The sequence below is a fragment of the Phlebotomus argentipes genome, unplaced genomic scaffold (assembly GCF_947086385.1).
Source record: "Phlebotomus argentipes unplaced genomic scaffold, Phlebotomus argentipes genome assembly contig_2, whole genome shotgun sequence".
NCBI lineage: Eukaryota > Metazoa > Arthropoda > Insecta > Diptera > Psychodidae > Phlebotomus > Phlebotomus argentipes.
Genome location: NW_026776162.1, coordinates 1,420,463 through 1,447,849, shown reverse-complemented (window position 1 = coordinate 1,447,849; position 27,387 = coordinate 1,420,463). Strand labels below are relative to the sequence as shown.

At 38.1% G+C, this 27,387-nt stretch overlaps 4 protein-coding genes across 4 annotated transcripts in view; 3 read left to right on the top strand and 1 right to left on the bottom strand.

The window, feature by feature from the left end:
• LOC132263782 (protein couch potato) overlaps positions 1–7,392 on the top strand; it is a 60,574-nt gene extending 53,182 nt beyond the window's left edge. The window contains exons 8-9 of the mRNA XM_059763766.1: positions 1,176–1,404; positions 2,308–7,392. Coding sequence (XP_059619749.1) covers positions 1,176–1,404; positions 2,308–2,358 — 280 coding nt within the window. The 3' untranslated portion in view covers positions 2,359–7,392. The remainder of the gene's footprint in view (positions 1–1,175; positions 1,405–2,307) is intronic.
• Positions 7,393–9,436: 2,044 nt separating this feature from the next.
• On the top strand, positions 9,437–10,453 carry LOC132264593 (SPRY domain-containing protein 7). The gene is made up of 2 exons (XM_059764842.1): positions 9,437–9,694; positions 9,752–10,453. Exons 1-2 carry the CDS (start codon positions 9,592–9,594, stop codon positions 10,270–10,272), a joined length of 624 nt encoding a protein of 207 aa, XP_059620825.1. The 5' UTR covers positions 9,437–9,591; the 3' UTR covers positions 10,273–10,453.
• Positions 10,454–10,653: 200 nt separating this feature from the next.
• Positions 10,654–18,195, bottom strand: LOC132264781 (heparan-sulfate 6-O-sulfotransferase 2). Its single transcript, XM_059765099.1, has 4 exons — positions 17,690–18,195; positions 17,332–17,580; positions 14,256–14,989; positions 10,654–14,036 (listed from the first exon to the last, which is right to left on the bottom strand). Exons 1-4 carry the CDS (start codon positions 17,876–17,878, stop codon positions 13,901–13,903), a joined length of 1,308 nt encoding a protein of 435 aa, XP_059621082.1. The 5' UTR covers positions 17,879–18,195; the 3' UTR covers positions 10,654–13,900.
• An 8,263-nt stretch (positions 18,196–26,458) lies between these two features.
• The window catches only part of LOC132263680 (connectin-like), a 29,315-nt gene continuing 28,386 nt past the window's right edge, over positions 26,459–27,387 (top strand). The window contains exon 1 of the mRNA XM_059763581.1: positions 26,459–27,002. The gene's annotated coding sequence lies outside the window, so the exon portion shown is untranslated. The remainder of the gene's footprint in view (positions 27,003–27,387) is intronic.

Here is a 27,387-nt window from a genome sequence, read left to right as displayed (position 1 = left end):
ATGCAATCGCTTCATTAGTAACAAAATAATCTCCCATTTCTCACCCACGGCCAATTTTCCATTGTAATTTGCTACTATTTGGATGTGTGATGTTGTATTTTACGCGGAAATTCACATGCTTGTCGTGTGTGAGACTGTTTCTACAGTTACTATGTGCGCCTATAGTGAAATAATATATTTGAAAGCCGCACATCATCATACAACATCACCCTTCAGTCAGTTTTCCGCTCCGAGAAATAATGCCAGATATCTGATGCTCCGCTGGAAAATCAACCCCATTTCAATCACATATTATCGCAAATTTCTATTCTAGATATAGCTCAAAAAATGACTCCACAGAAAATATATATACACTAGATATTGGATTAAAAATCTCGGACGAGAAGACTAATGGATTTCGATTACATTAAATATTGATGAGAAGCATTTTCAGATTCAGTTGAATTCTGCAGTTTCCCTTCGTAACTTTTAATTGATTGACACTTTGAAGAATTGACAGACAAATTGACTACGACCTTTAAACAAATTATTATGGGTTTGTGCTATATATAGAAAAGATGCGAAAGAAAAGCAGGGAAGTGATAAAAGAGAGAGGAAAAGCACGTCCTCATAATGGTTTTCTTTATAAGTCACTGTCACGGATTGACAATTAAGGGTTGGAAAAGAGCGAGAATTTTTCTTTTCATTGTGGTCAACTATGAAGGTGCAAATTTGCTGCCAATGAAATTCATTGATTAGAGTATTAACACATAATTTCCAATGCATTCGTTATTATCCATTATCCGTTGAAATTTAATAAAAAAGCCAATGATGTGTTTGAAGTGTTTAATTGCATTTAAACCTGCATATGATTAATTTTCAATTCGCTACTTTGCATTGTGGTGACATTTCTATTTTGGACCATTCATAATGAATAATAAAACTTATTGTGAAGTCAATTTATATTATATGTTGCCACAATTATTATTAGGCTCCACACACACACACACACACACACACACACACACACACCACAATTATCTAAACACAAAATTCACGAAAACAGTAGGAGATTTGGTGGAAAAGGACTTTAGACAATATCATAAATCTGATAATAGTACCCTAAAGAATCTCTTGAAGATTTAATTTCGTTTCTTTGGATTACTGTGATTTTATTATACTGATATTATGCACAGTTTGCCTGGCTTTTGTCGCCTCCGAATGCACTCAAAAGGTTCACAACCGGGTAGCATTCCCGTAGCATTTGTTGAATTCAAAGATTCCGGCTGCGCAGCCGGCGCTATGGCCGCACTCCAAGGCACCTTCCTTCTGTCATCAGACCGTGGGGCCATTCGTATTGAGTATGCCAAGTCGAAAATGGCCATCACGGACCCGACGGCACCGCAGTTTTATGCATTCAGAGAAGTATGTTTGTTTGTTCGTATGTATTCTTCATTCTTTGTCTTTCATGAATGTTTGGTACACACTCTTCCTCATATTGTGATGTCTCTATATTCACCCATTCACAAATTGCAAGTCAGTGATAATGTATGAGTACCAACTGTGTAAGGTAGAAATATTTCGTAGAACTCCTTCTCGATCTGATTAGCAAAGAGATCGACTTACAGAACTCCTGATGATAGTCTATCAGGAACGAAGTAAGTTGTTGGCCTCAAAGAAGAATCTACACGCATTAGGAAACCCGCAAATAATAAAGTTCCAATAATTACAGCGTTCGAGTTTGAGGGAAAATCTCAACTTCAACTTAATGACTCGTAAAAGTTTTCCCGTTGGAAGTTTCTTTTTTTCCAACCAAACATGTTATTAAATATTTGGTTGAGAATAAATGAAAGCAAAACTTGATAATTCTTCTTTGAAGTCGACACAAAGTGATCCTATTCAGTGTGAATCCTTAACCAGAGTATAAGTAAATAATATGAGATGAGGATATATTTCTCGCACTGTGGATAAAAGTGGATTTGCACTCCTTATCAGCACCTCATCACTGAGTAACTTGTCTTTGAATTCTACATAACAATCTCGTACTAGCTCACTTATCTCACAATCATAGAATTAAATGCATTCAATGTGTTTCCTTTTGATCATTTTCACTGCTTTCACATAGCGAACATGAGAGGTAAAGTCTCATGGAACATGATATATATATATAAATATAAATATAAATATATTTCTTTAAACCTATGAAGATATGTAGTCATTACATATAGTGATCGTCTCTCTTCAGCCTGTGGTTTATTTTATAGTAATATATTTAATATTTCTCTCTCTTCCTCGCCATTGTCACACTAAAATCACACCGTGAATCAGGGGAGCGGGACTGGAAGCAAGAATGGATCATGTAATAGGGAAGAAAAATGAGCGAGACATGAACACGTACTTGATGGCCTCCACCTGACCACCTTCATCGAATGTCTATGCAGTTCCCGTTGCGGCGAGACAAAGACCACCACAGCATCCTCCCCATATACGGGTATGAGGAACAAAAGCACCCCCAATCAGACTCCAATGGGGCCCGCTGGGGCGCTATTGAACTTCGACTGGGGCTTTCCGGAAACGAGTGTACCGTGGGACTATTCCTCAAGCAAAATATCTACAGCAACACCAAAAACAACCCAAATTAATCTAAAGAGACACTCTGTTGTTTACTAACACTCTGTGTTATAAATCTCTTTAACTTATATATCTGAATCCTTCTTTTGTATAATGTTATTTTGCTTATATTATATGAAGAAGGGACAACATGTTAATGGTGTGATCATACCGAAGAGATACAAATAATTGTAATTTTTATGCAATAACATCTTAGCTAATATGATTCAAGATTTTTTTTTTTAAGTATTTAAGTAATATTTTATGAGAAATTTAATATATTTTTTAATTTATTGACAAATACCAGTAAAGATGGGCAGGAAAACCATAAAAAATGCATGTATGAAGCTCTTTAGGCAAGATGAAGCAAAGTCTGAGGGTCAACGTTGCCAGGAAATCGCAAAATTTCTTGAAGGGCTTCGTCTTACACTTGACATTGCGATCAAGTGGATGGACACACTGCTAAGGATGGCAAGGAAGAAACTATCAATCAGCCTCTGAAGGTTGTCATATGATTTGTAGAGGCAAAATTCTTATGAAAAATTAACCTTTTTGTGCTATATGGAAAATGAAAAAAAAAATCCCATGATTTCTACTAAAAAAAAAAACGAAGATATTTATTGAATATGAACGCATCCTGGCAATTTTTATACCATTGACAGTGATGTGTGAGCAGAAAAGACATTATGAATGTAGGTGAGAAGGTCAGAGAGGTTATGAGAGAAGATAAACTTATACATTACCTTAAATTGTCTATTGTATAGCTTAACCAAATGTGCCCTATAATGAAGAACTAAGAAATGAGAGAAAAAGTGTTAATTAAGCAGTCTTTAATGTGTACATTTTTAGTATAGAAGAAAAAAAAACTTTATGATGGGGAAACAGTGAAAAACACCACGAAAGTGGCTCATTTCATAATTTATTTAGAGAAAAAAAAAGTTGCGATTGTAGCATGGCAAGATCCCTAAAAATATATGGTTTCAGAGCTATTGGGAATGTTCATTTTCTTCAAAAAATATTACACCTATTTCTCAAGCACTCCCTCCAATATGACAAAATATATACAACATAAAAACAAATTGACGGATAAAGAGTTTTTAACAATTAATAAAGAAAAAATTAGTGGGGAAAATACAGTGAATGCAAATGAATGGTCAATTCTGTCAATAAATAATATGAAATTTCTGAGCAATAAATTTTAATAAAAAAAATTGTCATATCACTACCACTATTGAGCTCTAAAGAGAGTAATTATTAAGTGTTGTAAGATCTTATCTGAAGAAATTACCTCTAAACCTATCTTCAAATGATTGTATTTTCATTTATTTATTTCACTGTGAGGAAAAAGGAAAGTCTTAGTTCGCTACCAAGAGAATCTCTTAACATAAGAGACATTAGAGCAGTCTAGGAAAAAATAAGCGGGCGGTTAAGGAACAATGTAGAGGTGAAGAATATAAATTCATATTGCATGTTCTTGTTTAAACTCTTTTTTTTTAAGAAAATATTGAGAAAAGCGTTAAATGTAAATAAGTATGAAATTAGTAAGGAAAAAGTGCACCCAGTTGAACTACAGCATTTTATATTAATATTGAAAGATAAACCAATAGAGACGAAATGCTCACTGGATTTCAACACTTTTCTACCCTGAAGAACATCTCAATGGGAAGGAATGAAAATTCCGAGAGCATTTCAGATATTAGAAATGTTTATTATTTAACATTTATAGTACCATGTGCATAGAGAAATGCTTCAACCAAACAAAATAGGGAAGAAATACAAGGAAGAGAATCATGAGATGGAAGTTCCTGAAAGATGATATAAGAGGTATCAACAGGAAAGAAAGAGATGATTTTGTCATGAAGAGTAAAACGAAATAACCAGATTTTAACTCTAGATTGTAAGAAATTATTAGGAAAATTTACTTTTAGAATTGATAAATGTATATCTAGAGCTTATTATCTTCAAAAAAAGAATTTTCTCTATACCTAAAATAAAAGGAATACCTCTTCTTGCGTCTTTCATGCAGAAACCCAAGCAGTTGTGTGTGAGTCCAATTTATTGTTTGGACGCGATAAGACGATTAGGATGATGACTTTTTCAAAAAGCTTACCCGAAACAATATTTAATGTATATTGTATTTAACCAAAGTCTCTTTAGCTTTTAAGTGCTTTTAAAACAGAACATCCCAAAAGTAGTTACTTTTTTACAAACTTTTGGGTGGCAACAATTTTCAGTGGCAGTAAGAAAATGTTTTATTTTTTTTCCTTTTATGACTCTGAGAATAGTTTATTTTTAGTGTCTTAATTTCTTGACATAAGAACATAATCAATGTGAATAGTAATAGACGATATTTAGCAATTTTTCTATTAAGGGCGTTAAGATATATTGGAGTGCAGAAAAATACGTGATGTGATATTTTCATTGAGAGGAGAAGTTAATTGTATAACATAACAACTCAAATCCAAAGACAAACAATTTTCATAAATACACAGTACACGTACATTTTAATGAAAATATTCCATCACACTTTTTAGCAATTATTCGTAGACAGGAAAGTGTATGGTTTAATGGGCAGACGTAAGATAACAATTAAGGAGAAGAGACATATTAATAACAAGATCTTGTAATGGCATAATACATCTATAATAATCCCACTATCCTTAACTTGATGTACTGAAAACAGGAGGGAAAAGTTAGTGTAATGAAGGATGCAGGTGAATATTTTGGGGAAAAATCGCGTGATTAAGAGGATGAAGGAATAAAAATTGGCATCAAATTGCAACAGTTTCACGCTATAAAACACCTTCTCATCTTCAGTTTTATGGGAGGAAACATAAAATTCCTTTCAAGAAAAATTAGATGACGGCAATTAAGTTCGTAAATCCATTTAGAGAGGTGAAAAATATTCTCTACAAACATTTGAAAAATCTACCGGCTGTGTTGGGTCAAGGTTTTCGAGCATACATAATAATGCATCGTTTCTTTATTTCTTACAAAAAAAATTTGTACATTTGCTTCTCGCGTCAAATTTTAATTTTTTCATACAAAAAGCAAGACTGAATAGTAATGCGAAATAATTCAGTTCGTGATAATGATTTGTTTTAATTGATATGTTTTATATGCTGTCATAATTTGATTTTCGAGAAAGTTCAAATTGATTTCTTTTCAACCTTGTCCCAACGTGAAAATATGAACAATATTGTGAAGAAGCGCTTGAAGAGATGACAAATGATTTCCCCTGAAGTAAATAAATAAATAAATGTATCTGACACTAAGAAGAAGAAGAAGAAAGAAGGAAAATGGGAGAAATATAATGTGTAATTAAAGTTTAATCATTCCGTCCAATTCAGTGTGTAGTCGCCGGGTTTTTACACCGGCCAATGATGAATTAATCAATTCAAATTAATTATTATAATAGTCGTAAAAGATGTGAAAGAGATGGAAACCGCTGCATACGTGTGTGTGTATGTTAAATGTAAGGCGTAGAATGGAGGAAAGGTAGTGAAGATGAGATAATGATAAAATATTGTATAATTTAAGAAATATTTAATAACAAGATCAAGGAACTTGTGAAAGAAACACACATGAAATATTAAATAATGGGAACTTCAAAGATACATATCAACTTTTTTGGTTTTAAAAGTTTTTTAAAGAGGAAAATTTGTAAGACAAAAGATGGTGAAATGAATATTTATACACATTATACGATATCTTATATTCTACTTTATGTATTACTGTAACACAAAAGAAAAGAAGAGAAGAAAGAATGAGAAGGATAAAAGAACGATGACAGTAATTTGAAAAAAAAATGAGGGAAAAGAAAAAATTCCAGTGAATTGAGATGGATTTAGCATTATTCTAAAATGAAAAAAAAAATTATAGTGAAAAGTTCCAATATGATAGCGGCAATGTGGATGAGCAAAATTATATGAAATTGTAATGGCAAAAGCGAAAAACAGCGAAGAAATTTCTGAGAAACTATTGCGTGTCATTTTAAACCTATTGTGATACAATCAAGGAAAAAGTAATACACGAAGGAATGCAAAATCTACACCATCATAAGACAGCAACAGTCGAGAAAAAAAATACAAGAAAGGCGAGTAAAAAACACTTGGAAATCACACATAGTTAATATGATATTACCTAACTAAAATGATAGAATAGCGTCTCTGTCAAAGAAGGAGCATTATATAGTGAATAATAATGAATCATTATGGTGAGAAACATTTTTGATGAACAATTGAAACATATCAATTCGTGCCCGATCATATTATGAAATTATTACAACTAATTATACTAAAAGGAAGCCGAGATAGTGAGAGAAAAACAGGATGTGTAAGAGATGGAATAATGAAAATAAATAGATGGAATAGTGAAAAAGCTATTATACAACATATTTATTATTGATAAAAAGAAATCTGTATCTTTTGAACGGCTAAAAATATATATTATTATATAGAATTTAAGCATTGATGTAATTTTGATGAGAAAGAGAAGGAATAAATTAATTATCAGCAGCAACAAAAAAAGAAAAGTAAAAAATGATTAAAGAATCTAGAGAAAACACAACAAAATTATTAAAAAATATATTATATACGAGAGAGACAGCAGTAAAACAATTCATCCAATTCATATACTAAATATTAAATTATGTAATTGACAAGATGGTGAAACATATTTCTTATGAATGATGAAAATATGCTAAATTTTGTTCAAAGATGCATAAATAATGAACAAGAAATCTCATTTAGAAAAAGGCAGACAATTACCAAATGATAAAAATAAAGAAGAAAATGTCAAGTATTCATTGGACTTTTTAATTTCTTTCACCAACTTCTTGAGGTCTTGTCTTGTTCTTTACCAGTTTCTGTACTTGTAGAAGTACTCTGTCAAATATACGACCCCTTTCTTTGTATACGTTGACGATAAAAGTTATAATTCACTGAAATTATTTCAAGGTAATGAGAATACAATATGGCGTTTAAAGTGACAGAAGTAAATAAAAATGAAATATGTACACGTAAGGCTCTCTTGGAAATAAGAACTATTACAATTAAATCAATGATATGAACAAAAAAAAAATGTTTAAAAATATATATTATTATCTTATTGAATTAAAGACGGGAAATGAATCAATTGACATGAACAGAATTTAACATAATAAATAAATGCATGACTGAGGATCATATTTCAGTGCTTAGAAAAATTCTTTTACGACAATCCTTAAGCCGACGAAGAAAGCTTCACTTTTCCCGAAATTTAATTTCTATTATGATAACATTTTGTGAAATGTGATCCTTCTTATTTAATTGAAGAAAAAAAAGGAACAGCAGAACACGTTTTTCAGTGAAAAAACATTTGCGTGTGAATCTTGCGATTATCTACAATTAGTTTATGGTATAAATAAAATACAGCAGTAGTACAATCTGACTTAAGATATTGATTTGTGCAGCAATTAAAAGTATAGCAAAATTAATCTCGTTGGTTCTCTCAATAAAGCAAACCAATGCAATAAATAACGATAAGGGGTGGAAAATTGATAACACGATTCTCCCGAGATAAACCCTTTGTTATCATCATCACACTTGTTTTTTTATTCACCGGAAAAGAAAAATCATTCACGCATTAAATGCAGCACAAAAAGTTTCTCTAACCAAAAAGAAAAAGAATAACAGAAGACTATAATTTTTATTATTGTAATTGCTATAAATTATTTAATTTATCTTAACCTAGTCAAATAAAAAAAAATTAATTACCAAAAGACATCAAGTGACTTATCGCAAAGTATTGTTGTAAAATCATTAATTTGCCAAGGGCAATTCACAGACGAAATGTCAGATTCTGTCAATTTAAATATTCCTAAATTTAATTTAAGAGAGAAGAGAAAAAAAAACAACATTGATTTGTATAATCTGAATTACACGGAAGAGTACTTTGAATGCAACATTTGGTACTTTGAAAATTATTGCTGCTAGAATCATAAACATAAAAAATTAAGGAATAAAATTGATGATTGTAATAACTGACTCAGTTGTTTATATATTTTTCGATTTATTATATTTTCAGCAATTTTTGGGCAACTTTGTCACTTTATTTTCTTTGTCATAATTTTGCAAAAGCACTTCGGCAAAACGTTTTCTTTATTTATCCTTGGTGTGTCGTTTTTTTTTCTTACAGAATCGTTTCTACGTTGCATTGCATTATTTTTCGAAGTAATTCGGATGGTTGATATTTTGAAAAATCTCTATGATAATCCCTAATCTCGTAAAAAAGTGAAAAGTCAGAATAGTGTTATAGGCAAACAAGAAAAGAAGTAAAGTGAAGACAAACGACTACCACAAATTCAATTCAGAACGGAATGGCCTTACATTATTTAAAAAAAAATTCTTTCAATTAATAAGGATGGTATAATAGTAATTGAATTATAAACAAAGTATAAAACGATAAAATAGCGATAATAAATCCAGTCCCTATTGCACGACCGACATGTTAGAAGAACATCAATTACAATTCACACGCGCAATTGAGGATTATTAAACTGTTTATAAAGAAGAAGCAGGTATAGCATTCCAAGAGTAAGAAAAACAAGGCATACATAAAGGTTTATTTGGAGTATGATTGTATTACCTGATAGAAGTACTTTATTCATTAGCTCTATTAACATTGTATAGGGTCCAAAAATGGGGAAATAAAGATATTAACACAAAAACAGTTCCTTTTTTCTAGAATGATTTGATGATTTGTCTGTTTATTCGAGACTCTCGTTAGATTCAACTTTCCCGCCCTTTCTTGCACGATCGCAACCAGTGCCTCTGGTGGCGAGCATTAGCGGCTTTTGTCTTTCGTTAAGTGGCATAACCTCATCTGCAAAGTGAAAAGACAATGTTTTGGGGCTGATTTTCATGCATCTCTGCATATTTTCACCTGTTTTGCACCCCTAGACACCCCGTGGGCGGGCTAAGAGGCATTTTCAGTGATCTCGTGGCATTAGATAGCTTCCGTATGTTTTGTTGTTTGCGCAATTGTTTGGGGGATGCTTTTGCCACTCAGACGGTCACTGTGCGCCCCCGGGAGAACCTCATCCACCTAGACACCACTCACATGGGTAAGCAGACTCACTGAGAGCCCCTTTGTGCGTTGGTAACACGATTTGCTTCTGCAGGCCACGAAGTTGTGATAGTGAAGAACGGCCAGAGAGTCTGCGGTTCGGGCGGCGTCTTGGCCACGGCGCCCCTCGTGCAGTCCAAGTCGTACTTCGAGGTGAAGGTGCAGCAGAGCGGCCACTGGTCCGTGGGTCTGGCCACGCGCAACACAGATCTCAACAGGCCCAGAGGAGGCTTGGACGCCGAGTCGTGGTGCCTGGGGTCGGACAACATCATCTGGCACGGCGATCAGGAGGTGTACCGGCTGCAGGAGAAGCCGCCGGAGGCGGAGCCGAAGGAGGTGGAGACGGGGAGTCTGCCCGCCGAGGGGGACACAATTGGCGTGGCATTCGATCACGTTGAGCTGAATTTCTACCTGAACGGACGGAATCTGGAGGTGCCGATGCTCAATGTCCGGGGAACTGTTTACCCTGCGCTCTTTGTCGACGACGGCGCCGTGCTGGACATCCTCCTGGACAACTTCAGCCACGCGCCGCCGCCGGGCTTCGAGAAGATCATGCTGGAGCAGTCACTCCTCTAGATGACGCCACAATCATCGTGTCACGAGCTTTACCTGTGCATTTCAGCCTCTCTTCACATTCTCTAAACTGCTAAAATCATTTACATCACATTCCTTGACTTTCCTATCAAATTCCTGGCGGGATTCTTAACAACATTGTTAATTGAGTGAGGAAGAGTATTAAATTAAAACTTATTTTATGTGCGTACAACGTGTTTTTACCTCTTGTTCCATCTTCTGAGCGTGCAAGAAAGATATTCTGGCTCTCCATCACTGCAGAAAGTTTCAACACGAGAACTGCTTGCAGAGAAAACACTTGAGATAACACTGCTATTTCAAGGAAAAGCGAGGCAAAGACTTGTTAGGAAGCTGAATTCAGTTGACGATCACAAAAAACACAGGTTTTCTTCAAATTCTTACAATTTATTTACACTTTTATCGTTTTAAAAAGAGGAATTCTTATAGCAAATTGGGTAAAATGATTTGTTTGCTCCAACAAATCTCACTAAAATAAATTTACATCTAATACAATGACTCATCTTTCATTACAATCCATACTAAAAATAACTTTTCATACTTGGAAAGTATATATAAAATTTTATAATATATAAGTATATGTAAATGACCAGAAAATCTTATCGAACATTCATACAATCTTCAGCCAATTGAATCTACACAGACTCAATAGAGAAAAGAAGGAGGGAGACTCTGAATTGGAAGGATAAATTTTCCCATCACGCTTTGTGAGTGCAAAATCGATTAGTCATTTTATTCCCTTGTCAAATTGCGATAAAGAATTTCTTTTCCTCAGCAAAAAAAAACTCACTGATTGAACGCTGTAAGAAAGTGAAATTTTCCGGCATACACAAGAAATGCTTGTACGCGAACTACACAAACTCATTTGAATGCTGTGTTGATTATCAGAAAAATACACTCGCGACGCTCACAAGTCACACGCAAATTTCTAATTATTAATTAAAATGTCAAGTCGAGGTCAGACGGCTGACAAAGTGATTGAATAATTAGGCACAAAATACCATTAACACTGTCATTCACTCATTTTTCAATTAAACCCTCTTTTTTCATACATTTCGCTGACCTGTACAGTCGCATGGCGGTTTTTTTTGCGAACTCTTGCATTTCAATTTCTGATAAGACATCATTTCCCAATCCGTTTTCACAAGTTTTTTCCCCGTCTTTCGGGTCGACACAGGTTATCTAGTCTAAAAATACAATTTTGCAATGTATTTAGAAGAATTCATGACTGCAGAAATCTATGCAAATGTGATGAAAATCAAAAAATTAATCCATGAGCGAGCTTAGTAGACGGAGGAAAAATTACTCAATAATATGCACAAGTTCATGAATATTCTAAATCATAAAGCTCAATAGATTGATTTAATATTAAACTGCCCACGGCTATTTGTGTTCAAACATTTTCACACTTCATAGAGAGATTTTCCTGGAATTGGCGAAACGAGCGAAAATATTTATACGAATAATATTGTGATAAAAAGTAACGTCGATAACAGGGAATGACTGTGTAAATATCGCTTCAAAAGAATTGTGTATATTTATAAAATGATAGTGAGACTTTTATAAATGAGCCTAGAAATTGGCGGGAAGAGTTTGTCACTGGGATTTCAGAGAGACTCAAGTTGTTAGGCAGAGAATCTTCAACCACTTCGCCCTCTTAATAAATTCACAGTCAGTTTGATTCAATTAAGACTTTCATATCGAGTCAATTAGCTGCGATGTGAGAAGCGAATTCTGGGAATGGGCAACGCCGTAATCTTCCCCATCAACATCCGAAGATGCTGTTTGCTCTTGAGAGGCCTAGAGAATGGCGGCAATTGTGTGTTATTGCGGAGAAAGACGCGCCTCAGATCGGAAGCGAGAGTCGCTTTTACACCACGGAACGAATGGCAAAACAAGGGGACGAGAGTTCAAGTGGCATTGCCATAGAATAAACCGCTCTTTTGTCTTCCTTTTTTTTCTCTCTTTGTCATTCAACACGCGCATTTATACGTATTTTTCAGCAGTTGGAGAAATTCACGGATTTTGTGGTAGATTTACTCTTTATGGCAAAAATTAAATTAGTGCAACTGTACGAAGGACACAAAGAGAAGGAAATACACAAGTTGAACCCTCTTATGAATTGCGAGAGTAATTAAAAGAGTATAAAATACGTAAAAAGGGGGATGCAAGAGAGAAGATAAAGCCTTCGGCGAGACCATGATTTTCTCTAATGAGTCTCTTTTAATTGCCATGATTCCAAATTAACCGACTGTAATATTTTCGAGAGGGCGCAAATTTTCAACCTCTAAAATCTCATTCAGTTACAATAATTATATAGAGATGTATTTTGTTTTGCATTTCAGATCTGTTGAATATGTACAACCTATGTATAATTAAAAAAAAATGTTCGCATGTCAAAGGAAATTCATTAAAAAAAAACAAAAAGTTATCTAAAACTACTCATAATCTCATTAATTCTGCATTTCACACTACAATTTGTTTGTTGAACATTGTTCTCAACTCTATAAAACCTTTCTTCTACGTGGTTGTATTTTATTTCATTCACAATATTTTTTGCATTTATTCTCTACAAACTTTCTTTTAAATTTTAATCACCTGATAGAAAATGGTAATGAAATACTCATACTTCTATTCCTACATCTGGCTTCGTACTCCGTTATTATTGTCACCCCTCTAAAAGTATAGCCTACATTAAATCCCAAATGCAACATCACTCAATAATATTATTTGTATAAAGACGTCAATTTGCACACTTTCTTCGTAATTGTTACTGCTCATGGTGAAAAAATATTCTCCTCCTCCTATTGAGTAAATTTCATTCGGTCATCGTTGTTTGCTAGTTATGCTGTTGTTAATCTCACCCAATCTAAATGGCTAATAATAATGGCTGTGATGGAGAGTTGTGCGAAAAGAATTGAGACAAATTGCGCCCAGTATTTATGTCCCACAGAATGCGGTTCAATGCGCCAAAGTGTCTCTCGCATGTGTTATTTAATTTCACATAAAAATAAATGGCAATTTTATGTAGTCAAACACTGGTGGCGATGTTGCTTCAATAAAAGAGGCCTCAATAGGTTCCATTTTCATCATTGTATCAAATTAGTGCTTGTGTGTTTTTCAATATCTCTTCCTACAACTATATTATTACATAGTAACACATCCTCCCATTCATTTGTACACATTCACACTCACTTCGTCGTGTCTCTTGTGTTACTTCCTAACAATATACCTTATAGCAATATGCGTATCAACTGAATATTCTTCGTTCTATTCTCATTATGTATATTTTTACATTACATTATCTTCTTTTTGGCTTGAAAAATATAAATTGAATGAGAAGCTCTCTCTCTCTCTCTCCCTCTCCGTTCATGCAAGCGGACAAATAAACGCCGTCACATAAATTAATGTTGTTCCGGTGCACAGATAGTGTCAAACCATCTTCCGCACACTTCCCATTCAATTCTAAGACGTGATAGTTCAATAAATAGAAATCTACTCTTAAAAAATATACCTTCTCCTCAAAGCTGCTCTCGTTTCGGTGAAGTTGTTAGTCGCCCGATAAAATATCACTGTGGTTGCCACGGAGGTCTGGTGTCAGTAATCACTGCCCTTATTGCTGCTCTGTGCTTGTATCCTCAATATTGCTGTCCCAGTTAAACTCTGTCACACCATTTCGCATTCCTAGGTTGCCCAAGTGTGCAAATCTCACTTCAAAGTCCACATCTTTGGCCTTTAGCTTCTCAAATCTGTGGAATAAAGGTGGAGACAAGAGGCAAATTGAGCCCATTTGTAGAGAGGGTGAAAGCACTTGAACGGGAAAATCCCATAGAGGACATTCAATGTGAGTTTATAAGCACAAATTGGCTAAATGGTTGAAATTGCATGCGGGGACAATCTCTTCCTGTCGCTCTTTGTACGTAAATTCTACTATATATCGCCATGGAGGCTGGCATGACTTCACTCACCTTTGGAAGAGGAGCCTTTTGGCAAAGGCATAGAGTTCAATGTCAAGTGAATTAAGCTGCTCAATTCGCCTCTTCTGCTCCGGGCTCAAATCATTCATTGTCGTCGTCGATACGGTTGTATTGTGCTGCTCAAAGGGTATGGCAAAGCGCAGATTGAATGTCTCCTCGAAGATGTACTGGGAAATCTTCTGATACTCTGTCAGCCCGAAGTACGCCATGGAGGCGAGATTCCTCTTTGCACTCGCCAGCATCACGCGGTCTCGCTCGTCGGCCGGCATTGAGGACTTGTTGTAGCAGCCAACAAGCGCCAAATCCGAAAGCATTCGCGTCTGTCGATTTGCTGCTAAATTGCTTTCGCACGCCGCAAACTCATCCAGCTGCACATCCATCCAGTTCTCCCCAGAATAGCAAGCAGGCAGCTCTGCCGCACTCGCCTGTCTGCCCAGGCACCAGTGACGCGACGTCTTCCACGTCGCGCCGCGCTGGACATGCCTGAACTCACTCAGGTACCGCGCAATCGGCTCCCGCAGCAGTGACACGTAGAAGTAGCGCCTCTTCGTCGTCTCACCCTCATTCTTGTCCAACTCCTGATCCACACAGCTCGTCAGCTCCGTCCAGTCGGCATGAAGGCCACACTTCCAGCCCGTTGAGTAGCGCGAGAACAGCCAAATCTCATTGCGATGCGGCCGAAAGCAGTGGCAGCGCTTTTTTCGCCTTTGACACGTGCACGGACGCTGAAATGAAGAGTCGAAATTCATTAAAACAAAAACAATCCCCCATTTGAGCTCTGGTTAGTCGTGTGAGTTCAGTAACACAATTCTCGCCGGAAAATGCTGATTTCCTCACGCGAGGAATTTCTCTCTCGAACAATAGTCGCATGTCGAGCGCCACAAAATCTGCACACAAGTGCACGCAAAAGTGTTAAGCATTATGCGCGATATTTTGATAGCTAATCAATATTTATTGAATTATTTGTCAAAAATTGAAAACAGGCTGCAAAACAGGGGTGAATGCCATTAAACTTTCACCCCATCAAACCGCTGCGCAGCGTGAAAATTCACCCGAACACCATTTATGGCGCTTCAGACAATTTATTTCACGCTAAGCCTATATAGACAAAGCATCATTACCGCGCTTTCGGCACATTTAACTCGCAAAAAAGGTCCATTGCAGGAGCTCTCTGGACGCCCCAAATGCCAGCAATTACGCCAATCGAGAGGATAATGAGATAACAGAAGAGGTATGAAATGACAGTCCGTTAATTTTTAAGTCCTTCGCGTGGCCCAAATTCACAGCGGATGATGAGATTTTTTCGCAGACGAGAAAAGAGAAGAGTTTGCTTTCAGCAAACCACAATCCTCTTTCACGAATTTCGTACAAAATATTCACTTTGAAGCCTTTTGTAAAAGCTGTTAATGTTTTCTGCTATGAAGAAATACTTCAGTGTTTATTTGTACAAACATAAAATGCACAACTGGAGATTCTACCAAAGGAATTACATTCTTTTCAGCACAAACTTGAGAAACATGGGGTGAAATTTTCGTGATAAAACACCCAATATTTCACCTCATTAGTTGTGTATTTACAATCAAACGTGTCTAGTTCCCCCTCAATCTTGCCCTTGACTCACTTCTCAATCATTAGCAAGTCTAAAGAGAGCGCAATAGAAGGCACAGAAACGTTGGCGTCGCCGTGATTTTGCAATGTATAAATCACTCAGCTTTACCTAAAGTAAACGTTAACACGGCAATTTGACTGAGAATTTCCTTCGGGAAAGCATAGCGTAAGAGCTTCTCCAGCATTTCCCTTTGGAAGTTGGTCAACAACACCAAAACACAAATCAAAACACCCAGAGTGGATGCAATGTAAAGCTCAGCAGAGTTTATGTAACTCATGAGCTGTGGCGCAATTATTCTTAATTCTTCAGAGCGCTTAAAATTAAATAAAGAACGTTATTTTGTTTATTTTACCATGTGATCTAGTAATAAAAAATAGCGCAACATTAATAAATTGGAGCATTTCCCCCGGTGTTCTTCACCACTAATATATATTTATTTTGGGAAAAAGGCAGAAGCGCGCAATGGGAAAATTTCTATATCATCGCCAGGCCGAGTCACAAAAAGATTTACTTTTATCCCAGGAAAGTCAGCATAGATGGCATAAAAAATTCACGTCAACCTCGTGGATTTTCCCGCTAAGGAAAAGACAGAAGCACTGCGGGTGTGCTGAGGAGTGTTAAATTTACTTTTATGACCCTCAATCCCTCCGCCATATACACATCATTTTGAAATGCGGTGAATTTCCATGCGAACCTTCAAGATATTGACATGAGAGTTTATATTATTTCTTCATATCCTCATCTCTCCTTCACACTTTGTCTATTTCTGTCCATAAAGTCACATCGTGTCGATTTGTTTGGTATTCTTTGTGCGCCGAGCCTCTCAATGGGAAATGTGCATTCGGAGAATGCAACCGACGAGCCGCTTCTATTAAAAACCCATTCGTCTTTATCACGCACATTTTCGTCCAAGAGATGCCAAAACTTTAGGCGGTAATTAGTGAAAATTTTACACCTCCCAACGAGGTCAGAGATCACTTGGGAGAATCTTCGCGTGCACTCTGCATTTATCTTCAGCTTTAATGAAGGGGGAAATTGTGAAAATTACACCTAGATTTGCCAGGAAATGCTGAATCCTGGGGCGACGACAAGCGCGCCTTAAAAGAATGGTTGGAGAGACAATAAAAGCCACTCGCGTGAATTACTAAATGCTCCTCTCGCTCTTCCGTGTCTTTCCTCACACTTTGCAGCTGATCATCGGATGTTTTATGGTATTTGTGCCTTGAATTCTAATTTATCATCATGCAGAGCCGCCAGGGAGGCGGGAAAGGAGGCCGCCAAGAGCCACAATCGAGGGTGGAGAATCACTGCAGAGCCCAAAGCCGCACAAGCTCAGCCGTCCAGAGACAGGCAGAGGAGAATTATTTTGCGCTCCAATGATTTGACACCACATGCAAATGAGACTCGCGCCGTTCCCTCTTCTCCAGGGGCCCGTAAATACATCCGCGCGATACTCACTTTGAGGTCCAGGTCACGTACGAGGTGCTTGCCGAAAGATGTGCCGCCGGTCTTCTGGATGTGCAGGAACACCATCACATCGTGCGCGTCCATATCGAATTGGAAGTCGTCGTCATTGAGGACCTCCTCGTAACTCAATCCCGGATTGTTCAGCTGCATCGGCGACTTTCCAATCGAGTTCGCTGCGTCTGACGTGAGTGCGGAGACTTCCGAGCTCATCATCATCTCCTTCTTGGTCAGAGCGCACACCTGAGATGGTAAATATTGACTGCTGAGCATCACAGATTCACGCGAGTCACTCGAAAGTGATATTAGGAACCCCTCGGGAATGGTTAACGCTCAAGACTCGAAATCTTACTTGGTCATTGCAGAAGTATCCGAAGATGACCATTCCGGCGATGGCGAGGAATACGCAGGCAATCACAATGGATCGCTGGCGCGAGCGGGGCTCCATCTTCGTGATTTCGTAGAGTCCCTCGGGCAGAATCAGGGCGAAGTCACTGCCTACTTGAACTGAGACACTCTTCTTCATGTCCAGGGCCACCATAATCGCCCCACGGACGACTCATTTATCCGCACGGGAAGCTGTCCACAGTCACTTTCATGGCACTCCGCGGGCCTCGGCGCGGCTCACGCGTCCGCGGGGCGCTTCGTGAGCGCCAGGCGACGCTCCAGCACTCACACTCGCGCACTCACGAGCTCACTTGGGGCCGTCTGTTTGGTCTATTTGCGTATCGCGACTCAGGACGACGCGGGCTCTGATGTAGGCATCGCTGAAGCCACTGCACAGCACCTCTATAAATAAATACTTTCGGTTTTAATGAGAGAAATGCGACTGCGAGCGTATCAGAACGCAAATGAAGTAAATACGATATGGAGCAAAAGCAGCCTTTGCTTCTGACGTTCCAACGTCAGAATAACCATAATGTCCCTTTCTCTACTCCCAACCGTTTCCTCTAGAGGGCGCTCGGCAAACTCTTGCTCCGGTGTAGCGAAGACAAGCACCGAGAGATGGCGCATGTTAGTTTCGTTAAATTTATCCGAGACACATTTGCCTTTGGAGACTTTCTGGCGGATTTACGAATTTGCAGTTTGGGCGCAAATGATCAAAGATTATATTAATACATATTGTTGTATGTTACTTGAAATTTGAGCTACTTAGTAAGTTTACTTACTACATGGAATTATTTGGTTTAAAGCCAATTTTATAGTCAGAAAGTGATACTTATAAGAAATTGTTTGTGATAGATCAGAAATTCGGCTTCAATAAATCCCCTCACTTAATATTTACATGAATTCTAATCATGTCTTCAATGCCACCTTTCTTTTAATCTCGACAAGTTTCACCTATTTTCCAACAACAAAATCATCATGATATATTTGTGTTTGTGTCGAATCCACAGAAAACATCAAAATGATGTTATAATTTGCTGCCAGAAGCTGTAGAAAGGCTCTATTTTGACAATTATGTTACCTGTAGTTGTAAATATGTGGGAAAACGACTGCGAACCGCCTCAAAACAGGCAGACGAGTATCCCTGAAGGTGCATCATGAGATTCTGTAATTGCTTGCCATGGCAACCAGACAGGGGTGCTTCCTGCAGACGCACAAACAGGGCAGAAGCCACCGGAAATCCGTAAATTGAATTTCTCCCAGCGCGCGTTTCTGAAGCGCGCAAAATTCATGTAACCCCTTCATCATGAGCAATTTCACCCTTGGCAGATTGATTGGCAAAAAAAAGAGAGAAACCACGCCCGGTGGCATTTTCCACTCATTGTCAATGCTGGGGAATTAAGTGTGTGACACACCTACCAATTTGGGATGGAGCTGGAAGAGAACGCACAAAAGATTTTGAGAAAAAATCACTACGAATTGGTCCATTAGGCGAAACTCCCTATGGCAATTTGCATATAGGAGAGAAAGAAGGGGTTTTTCAACTACTTGTCGCCCTTCAATTCAATTGACTTCCCTGTGACGAAGAGTGGCAAAATCATATCTCAGTCTGTGAATTTTTAACGCTAAATTCAATTAAATTAAACGAAGCAAAAAATTACTCATTCGCCACGCTTGAAGAAATCCCGCGCATAAATCTCTGTGCTGAGTTCAAAGTGATCTGCCACTTCTGTTGGGGAAAATCTGTGTCTAGAGAGGATAATTTCACTGGGAAAGTACTGAAAAGTCACAAAATTTCACCACGTCTTTTCTCATATTTCTGACAACGCCGCAGGATTGTTTGTACGGCCGGAAGTTAGAGGTCTGCTTGGTGCTCAACTTGACTTCCGATTATGCCTTCCAAACACACCGTAATCACCGCACTTATTCTCACTTACTGGACGAGGAAGTACTCAAGAAAAACTAGTTGACAGGAATAAAAGAAACTTTCACAATAGAATTCACAATGATTTTCTAGTTTAAACTTTTCTCATATAATTTCCTCGCACTTTGCCTGAAATATCACGTAATTGTGAGTTTTTTCCTGTATATTTATTGCAACGATTAGAGCACTTTTTCATGGCGTTCGCCATCAACGCATACAGTTGTGTACAATTCGCATTATGCTAAAATAATCCCTCGCCTGTCTGTCTTCCTTCCTCGCACAATCACAGGCCGGAAATGGACTTTCTCCACGATAGGAAATTGAAGATTCTGCGTGCATTGCGGCGGCAGATCGGAAAAGCTGATAGTGATTGATTGATTGCGCGGTTGGTGATATGCAACTCTCGAGGGCTCACCTTTTCGCGTAGACCAGCGTGACTGGGAGCCACACCAAGTGGAAGTTTTCTATTTTAATTAAATAATTAACCTTTTGTGGATCCAGCACGTGGAAAAGTCAATGTTCACAATGGGGATTTTGAAGTCTGCAGAGCGGAAGAAAATTGAGGAGGTGCTTTCTCATGGGTCGGCATGAATGGTTAACCTCTTTTGTCTCAAGTACACATCACAACCCTCTCCACGCGGCGAGCCGTCTTTTCTTCAGCGCGCGAATCGCGCCTCACCTCAGCCAGAAAAGTGCGGTTTTATTGTTTACCGCGGAGAGAAAACCCCAGCAAACACGTAAAAAAAGTCTACTTTTTCTGCTCTCCAGCTTGCGCTTAATGGAATTTTTTGGTGTGTCCTCAGGAGCCATTGAACCACGAGGGGTGAAACAGAAACTCAATATCTAGCCGACGGTGAAGTGTGCAAAAAAGTTGCATTGAGTTTGATTATAGTCAATGGAGAAGTGGTTTTGCGGTACATAAACGACATTCACCAATACTTCACTCATGATGCCATAATTTGGATTAAGACAGTGTGGCGAGAGCGAGATGAGTGAGAGGAAGTTTCAGGGACGATAATCATAGTGGAAATCCCTGCGGCAAACACCAACAACATGTATGGCAGCCTGGCTTTCGCCTGTCTTATCCTTCCGGGCATAAAATATTTTTCCAGACATAATATTGACTCACAGACGGATTATCGAGTCAGTGTCTCAGGGTGGGTCCTCCAGGAGGGTTTCTGGTCGATTGATGGGGGAGTTGTGGCTAATCTGGTGGCATTAGCGATTGATTGTGGACAAATTTTCATAGAGCTGCAGAAATCCCCTCGGTAATAGTGGGCTTTTAGCATATGTATTCTGAGAATCACAAGAACGCAATAGAATCCCCTCGGAATAGCATAGCTCTTAGCTCGAAACTCTCTGTCCGCAATTCCCCTCACGAGAGCAGCATAGGGAATATTCATCTAAACATTCCTCCAGAGCGCAGAAACTATGTAATGATGCTTGATCCTCTCCTAATGGTCTCAACTCTCAAATACTTGGCGAATCCCAAAAGTGCTCGCAGCATCGGCAGCAAAAGTGTACTCACTCCCACATATATTAAATTATGTACGAAAAGTCATTAGCAATTATGTAAACAAGCAATTGTTGACATTAGGCATACCTGCCACAAATTAAAATGTTGATTTAATTTTTAATTAAATCCCTGTCTGTAATCAATTTAATTGAATTTCATGAGAACCATGATTTACGAAGTGCAACGCGAATCATTTAGGAGTGTTGCACTTTCATAAAACTTTTTGATTAATTAATGCAACTATGAAACAATAGCGCGATCATGTATGAATATGTGCATAAATATTCTGACTGGAAAAACTGGTAGAAATTCCATTTGTGAATAAGCTGGCACAACTTTTGCTAGTACGCAATAGTAATCTATGCTTATGTGCTATTTGTGAACATACATATGTAATTAGTACAGTTTCTCCAACTGCAATGTTTGTATACACTTGAGTTTCTGATAAAATAATTAGCAAATTTCACCCCCAACATTATTATCATGCCTCAGGCAGCTGTCATCAGCATCATCTACTCTCATTTGCCCTCAATTTCTGCCCGTGGGCAAATGTTTCTGTTAAGTTTAATTCATTTCAGTGCTGTTTTGCGAATGCCAATTATTTCACCGCTCAGCAGTGAATTAGAGAGTGCAGCCTTTGCTCTTTTCCCACCTTCGCAAAATACGTATATTTGGGTGAACCTGTGCTGCCGCATAGAAATGGAAACAGATTCCCGGAAATGTCTGGCGAAAGGCGAATGTGCGTTGATTAATTTTCATCAAACAAGGAAGTCATCCATGTAAATATTTATGATCGGTCCTTGTGTTGGTTCTTTTGTCCCAATTTCGGTGTCATATTGCAAAATATTTGCTAAACCCCCAGCCAACAGCAAACATATTGAGTGGAATACTTCGTGTGCCTGTGCTGATACAAAAGGCGGAGAGGAAATAACACCTAAAATAAAATTGTATTGGCATTATGTATGGGGCGGCACGGGGGACTTTCTAGGGGACTCTGAAGACACAAAGGATTCCGATAGGATCTCAAGTCCCCAAAGCAATTTCCTCTCCACAAGAAAGTATGGTTACATTTCAAATTCGTCTACTATAGAGGGACGAAAAAAGTGTAATGGAAAGTTATTTTTAAAAATACTATATCTCACTTCTTTCTTTCTTTTCAATTGATACAAAACATCCACGCGCGCGTGCAAAATGATTTAGTAGCACGTTAATTCGGTGAAACACGCGACAGCATTTGCTGCAAGAGCTTCCACAACTTTGTAGTCGGCAACGAATGCATCGCAGAACTCCTGTGCAGCAGGTTCTCTGACGTAATTTAACTTGTCATCCATAAATCATACAAAGGGCACTCGCTTCCTGACTGTGTGAACCGTCCTTTCGTGATTGTCCTTAACATTGCATTTCAATTTTCTCCACAGGGATCCTCGGTTTACGCGCAATCAGCCTCCTTTCACGTCTTTGTGTGAAAGCTTTCTGCATTTCACACGCCTCGCTGACATTCCAAATGTGGTGAGATGGAAGAAAATTGAATTCACTTCACGAGACCCTTTTGCGAATTACTCAGGGAACATGTACGCGTCACGGACGTGAAAACAATTAAAAAGCTTTGTACAGGATGCGAATGAGAAAAATGCACAAATTGCATATAAGAAATTCATTAAAACACAGAGAAAGTGTGGATAAGGGGATAAATTACGGGGAAATTTTAATTAAAAATCAACAGAAGATGCCAAAGTCTTCGATTAATTCTCTCAAGCGGTGAATTCTCCTTTTTTCCTACGAAATTCGCTACCGTTTCATCAGTTTTTTCTTCTCCCCATGCAGAAGCTCCTTCGTTTGCTTTCAATATCAATTTGGTGACATACATAGATTGTAATGAATTCTTCAAGAAAAAAATCAAACTGTGAACTGACTTAGGGAGAAAATGTATTGACAAAAAATAGTACAAATTTTCAGCGAAAAATAATAATCCAATTTTACCATTTTAGCGCTACATAGAATGACGAATGTCTGATGCAGAACGTTTTCTAGATCACATTGGAGCTATATAGCTTTTTCCTCCGCGACCAATTCAACGGGGCATCGGAAAAAGCATTGTGCTCTCGGTAAAATAAATGAATTAATTAAATAAACTTGTCCATTACAATGACACATACCATTTTAATTAGATTTTTTAAGCAGGAAAACACACCGCAAACGCGTAAATATACATTATGCACAGTTTATTATTATTTCATTTCTCTTTTACTGAACACACATAAAGGAAAATAGAGTCCCAAAATTAAATAGTGACACGGAAACTTGTGTCGCAAATTTCCTTGCTAAAACTGGGTAATTTTCTTTTGTAAATTCGAGATTTTCAGTTTATTTTTTTATTACTCCGACTAAGAAAATTTTGTCATTAGAATGTATATAAAGAAGAATGTCATTATCATGTGTCCTTTTTAGTCGATAGAAGAGAGGTGCAAATTGTAAGATGTTTTCCCAAAGATAATAAATTCCACACGAAAATAGACACAAATGAAAATGAATGGAAGATGTGTGATGGACGTTGTTTTGCAACATATTTACATAAGGAATTTGGTGAAAAAATGTTATTTAGAGATTTTACATAAATATGCGAGCAAAGAGGATTTGTATTTGTACTACGAGGAAATATGCATGCATTCCTTGAAGATCAAGAGAGGAAGGATATGTAGAATCCCATTAAAATTAACTAAACGGCAGCAGAAACGCGTTTCAATGTATGTTAATTTGAAATTTCAAATTGTTCAGAAACGAGATTAACCGAAACAATTTGTTTCTGAGATTGCGTAATATGTGCTCACGTGCCTTTGAGCGGGAAAGAGAGAGATGTATGAAATGAAGCTCGAGTGTAAGAGCAAAACACGGTGAATAAATTTGTTAATCGTGAGAAAAACAAGTTGATATGTACGGCAATGATAATAATTAGATGGCAGGGAAGCAAGGGATGAAGAAGCGCATTTTCTCATGTTGAACAAACAAGACGCTGTTTCAGTGTAATCCAATTAAAATGTGTGAGTGTGTTTACATATCTATGTGTTTAGTTTAAACAACGTCTGGAGGATTCAAACTTTGAGATTAATATAAGATAATTTTGCTCCGTACTGCCGTACTACTTTTGCGAAACATTGAAATGCGACACAAAGAGGGAGAATGCACAATTCCCGCCTGGGCAAAGAAGTTCAACTCATGAGATTGCACAATTTTCGTTACATACGAGCATAGATTTCATATGGTGACTGACTTCCGCTGAGAAAAATGCGTTTTATGACTTCGTAACAGCAATGGAACAGCAGCACTATCTATTGTAAATTTGCGATTAAATAGTGAATTTGCTCACATTACACTTCCTGTGGTAATTATCCTAATGTTTGCTCGTGAGAAAGCAGATCTGAGGCCACGAGAGCCAGGAAGAGCGCGAGCTTTCAGCATCACATGTCTCTTCATGGAACACACACGATAATTAAACAACCTGCTTTATGATATCAATAAAATTTTAATTACTACACATTCTCCCTGGTTTTAACCCCGAAGTCGGGGTGTAAGCGATATTATTTTGCGGAATATGAGTATGTATACAAGCAATGAGAATGGCAGGTGATATAAAAATGAAAACCACCACACCGTAATACAATTTATGCACCAGACGAAGCACAAATTTTCATTTAACTCCAATTAATGTGGGACATGCACTACATAGTTTCAAGAGTGGCAAGTATTGGGGGCGAACGGGTGAGAAGAAAATGAGGATTATGGACAGGATGAGACAGTGAACCCATTTGCAAGGTGCTGTGTCTGTGGAATATGATGTGCTCTCCCGCTGCAGAATCACTATGTGCACACAGTTTATGTGCATAACACAAAATACCAAAATATTATTGATGTTGCACTAGAATAAACTTTATCTTTCTCCCATGTTTACATCATCCGTGTCTGAAGTTTCCCCAAATTCATGTGCTCTTCAAGCTCTCAACGAGAATTGTCGTCACATCCAAGGGTTAACTCACTAAGCCATTCAACATCGAAGGTCTAATTTACCTCTTTATGCAGCTAATGAAAATTCCCAATTACTCAACTCTCATGTGTCAAGAGAGTAAGATATGTATAATTGACAGTGACTGAGAACAGTATTATTAGCGAAAGTTTTCCTCAATATCATGTTCCGCGTGTTATGTTAAGAAGCTGTTTTAGTGCTGATTACAAACAAAACTTAGGAGAGGAATCACTGTGATTATGCAATTTTTAAAATGGAATTAAAAAAAAGTTTATGAGAAAATCTTCGTGGTTAGTGAGATTTCTTTGAGTATTAAACATGGCTTCATAGAAAGAATTTGCTTAAGGCTGAGAGTTTCTGGGGAAAGAAACAGAGAAATTAAAGAGAATATATAGAGCGGATATTTGATTAAACTAGAAGCTTTTTATTGTCTGCTGAAATTGAGTTTTTTGCATTATTTTGGAGCATCTTTGAAAATCTGAAACACGTGCCTCATTTCCGAGAGCACAATGCCGCGTAATTGTTTTTTTTGTGAATAAATAATCGCGATGAGCGAGTTCAATTAACCCCCAGTCAGCTTCAGTGGGGTTTTAGAATACCGGGCATGATGTACGTTCAATTTACTTGTAATTAACAGATCCGCCAGACCGAGCTCCTGGTGGTAATGGGCAAACTTCAGTGAAACTTGTGTGACAATAAATTCCACTGAAGATAATTAATTTGCCAAGTTGCATTTTGCTGAAACCGAGGTTGAAACCGTTTGTCGAGTTGTCTTCTTGCGGCATCCGCGCGAGCTTTGATGTCAGCAACAGATTGAGTGTGGAGATGGTGGAAAATTTTTAAATATGAACACCGCCAGAGAGTAGCGAAATTCGCAGTGTATGAATTTACCTTTTTGCCTCTGAAATATACGGGGAAATATTTTGGCGGACTCTCTCGCGCTCTCTCCGATTTTGCCGGAGTGGCGCACTTGACTGTCATCCTTCTTCGGATGGGAACTGAAAGTAGGAAATTGTGACGAGTGACCGAAACTTGTTGAGCTCTGCCCAACTGCGCAAACCCCTATTTTTGTGATTTACGGCACAAATTTTCGTTTCGCATAAATGTTTATTTTAGCGAAGCTATCATGGGACACAGCGAGCACGTTCGCTCTCTCTCTCGCTCTCTGTAATCACCCCTTGGACGGGCAGGGAAGGTCTGCGCACTTGCAGAATGGTGGGTAAGAAGCAAGATCGAGGAGCTTTATGATGTCCCAGTTTAGTACTCTCGGAGTGGCGGAAACGGATGGTGTGTAAATTGAGTGCACCACTTGGTGTTAATATCTTGTTCGGCGGGCAATACTGAAATTTGTATTCGGCACTGTCTATACAATTCCCTCTGACGCCGCCACCCGCCGAAATCCTGGTCAGGTTCGCTGGGGTGCGCGATTTTGGGCGGAAGTGAAGTTCATCCCCTTCGCAAACTCGCGTCTGTTCACTCGGTGGCGGGAAAGAATTATGAATTTTTCACTCACCCCGCGGGCGGTAAGTGAGAAGAATATCGACAACCCCTTCCTCATTTGGCGATGGCGCATAAAACCACCAAATTGTGGCGCGTGAAGTAACAGAATATTAAAAAGTGGTCGCTACCGTTGAACTGTGTTGAGACAAGGGGTGGCGAAATTCTCCTAAGTGGCTGTACGTCGAAGCAGCGCAAAGGCAGAACAGTATATAGTGTGGTGCGATTTATCCCGGCAATTAGCACTTATCGCACAGACAGGACAACACCGGGAAATAGGATTTATCTGGAGCGGAAATTAATTGCCAAATACGACTAGTACGGTAGGTTCAACAGCCAATTGAACAATCTACTTTTATTGATTTATTTTTACACATTAGCAAGGCACAAATGCCATTTAATTATGTTTGGCCATTCACACCGAGAAGCTCCTATATACTGACTGCGAAAATGTTTACCAGCATGTTCAGGTGACAGCGAGGCGTCCCACACCGCGCTTCAGCTGTACAAAACTTGGGGGTGGGACTTTTCCACCCTCGACTGCGGGAAAGTTATATTCTCTCTCCGAAATAGACCAATTTGATGTGTTCAAAATCAAATTATATGAATCAGGCACAGCATATTTTCCACTTTCTCACGCGCGGCTGAGGCGGACCTGAAGGATCCACTACAATTTCCAGGGGGTGTGCAAAATGGGATACTGTCAAA

Coding starts and splice junctions, on each gene's coding strand:
- LOC132264781 (XM_059765099.1), bottom strand. CDS start 17,878: ATGGTGGCCCTGGACATGAAGAAGAGTGTCTCAGTTCAAGTAGGCAGT. Junction 14,990..17,331: donor TACGTGACCTGGACCTCAAA/GTGAGTATCGCG, acceptor TCTTCATTTCAG/CGTCCGTGCACGTGTCAAAG. Junction 14,037..14,255: donor AAAAGGCTCCTCTTCCAAAG/GTGAGTGAAGTC, acceptor TTTATTCCACAG/ATTTGAGAAGCTAAAGGCCA.
- LOC132264593 (XM_059764842.1), top strand. CDS start 9,592: ATGTTTTGTTGTTTGCGCAATTGTTTGGGGGATGCTTTTGCCACTCAG. Junction 9,695..9,751: donor CCTAGACACCACTCACATGG/GTAAGCAGACTC, acceptor TTGCTTCTGCAG/GCCACGAAGTTGTGATAGTG.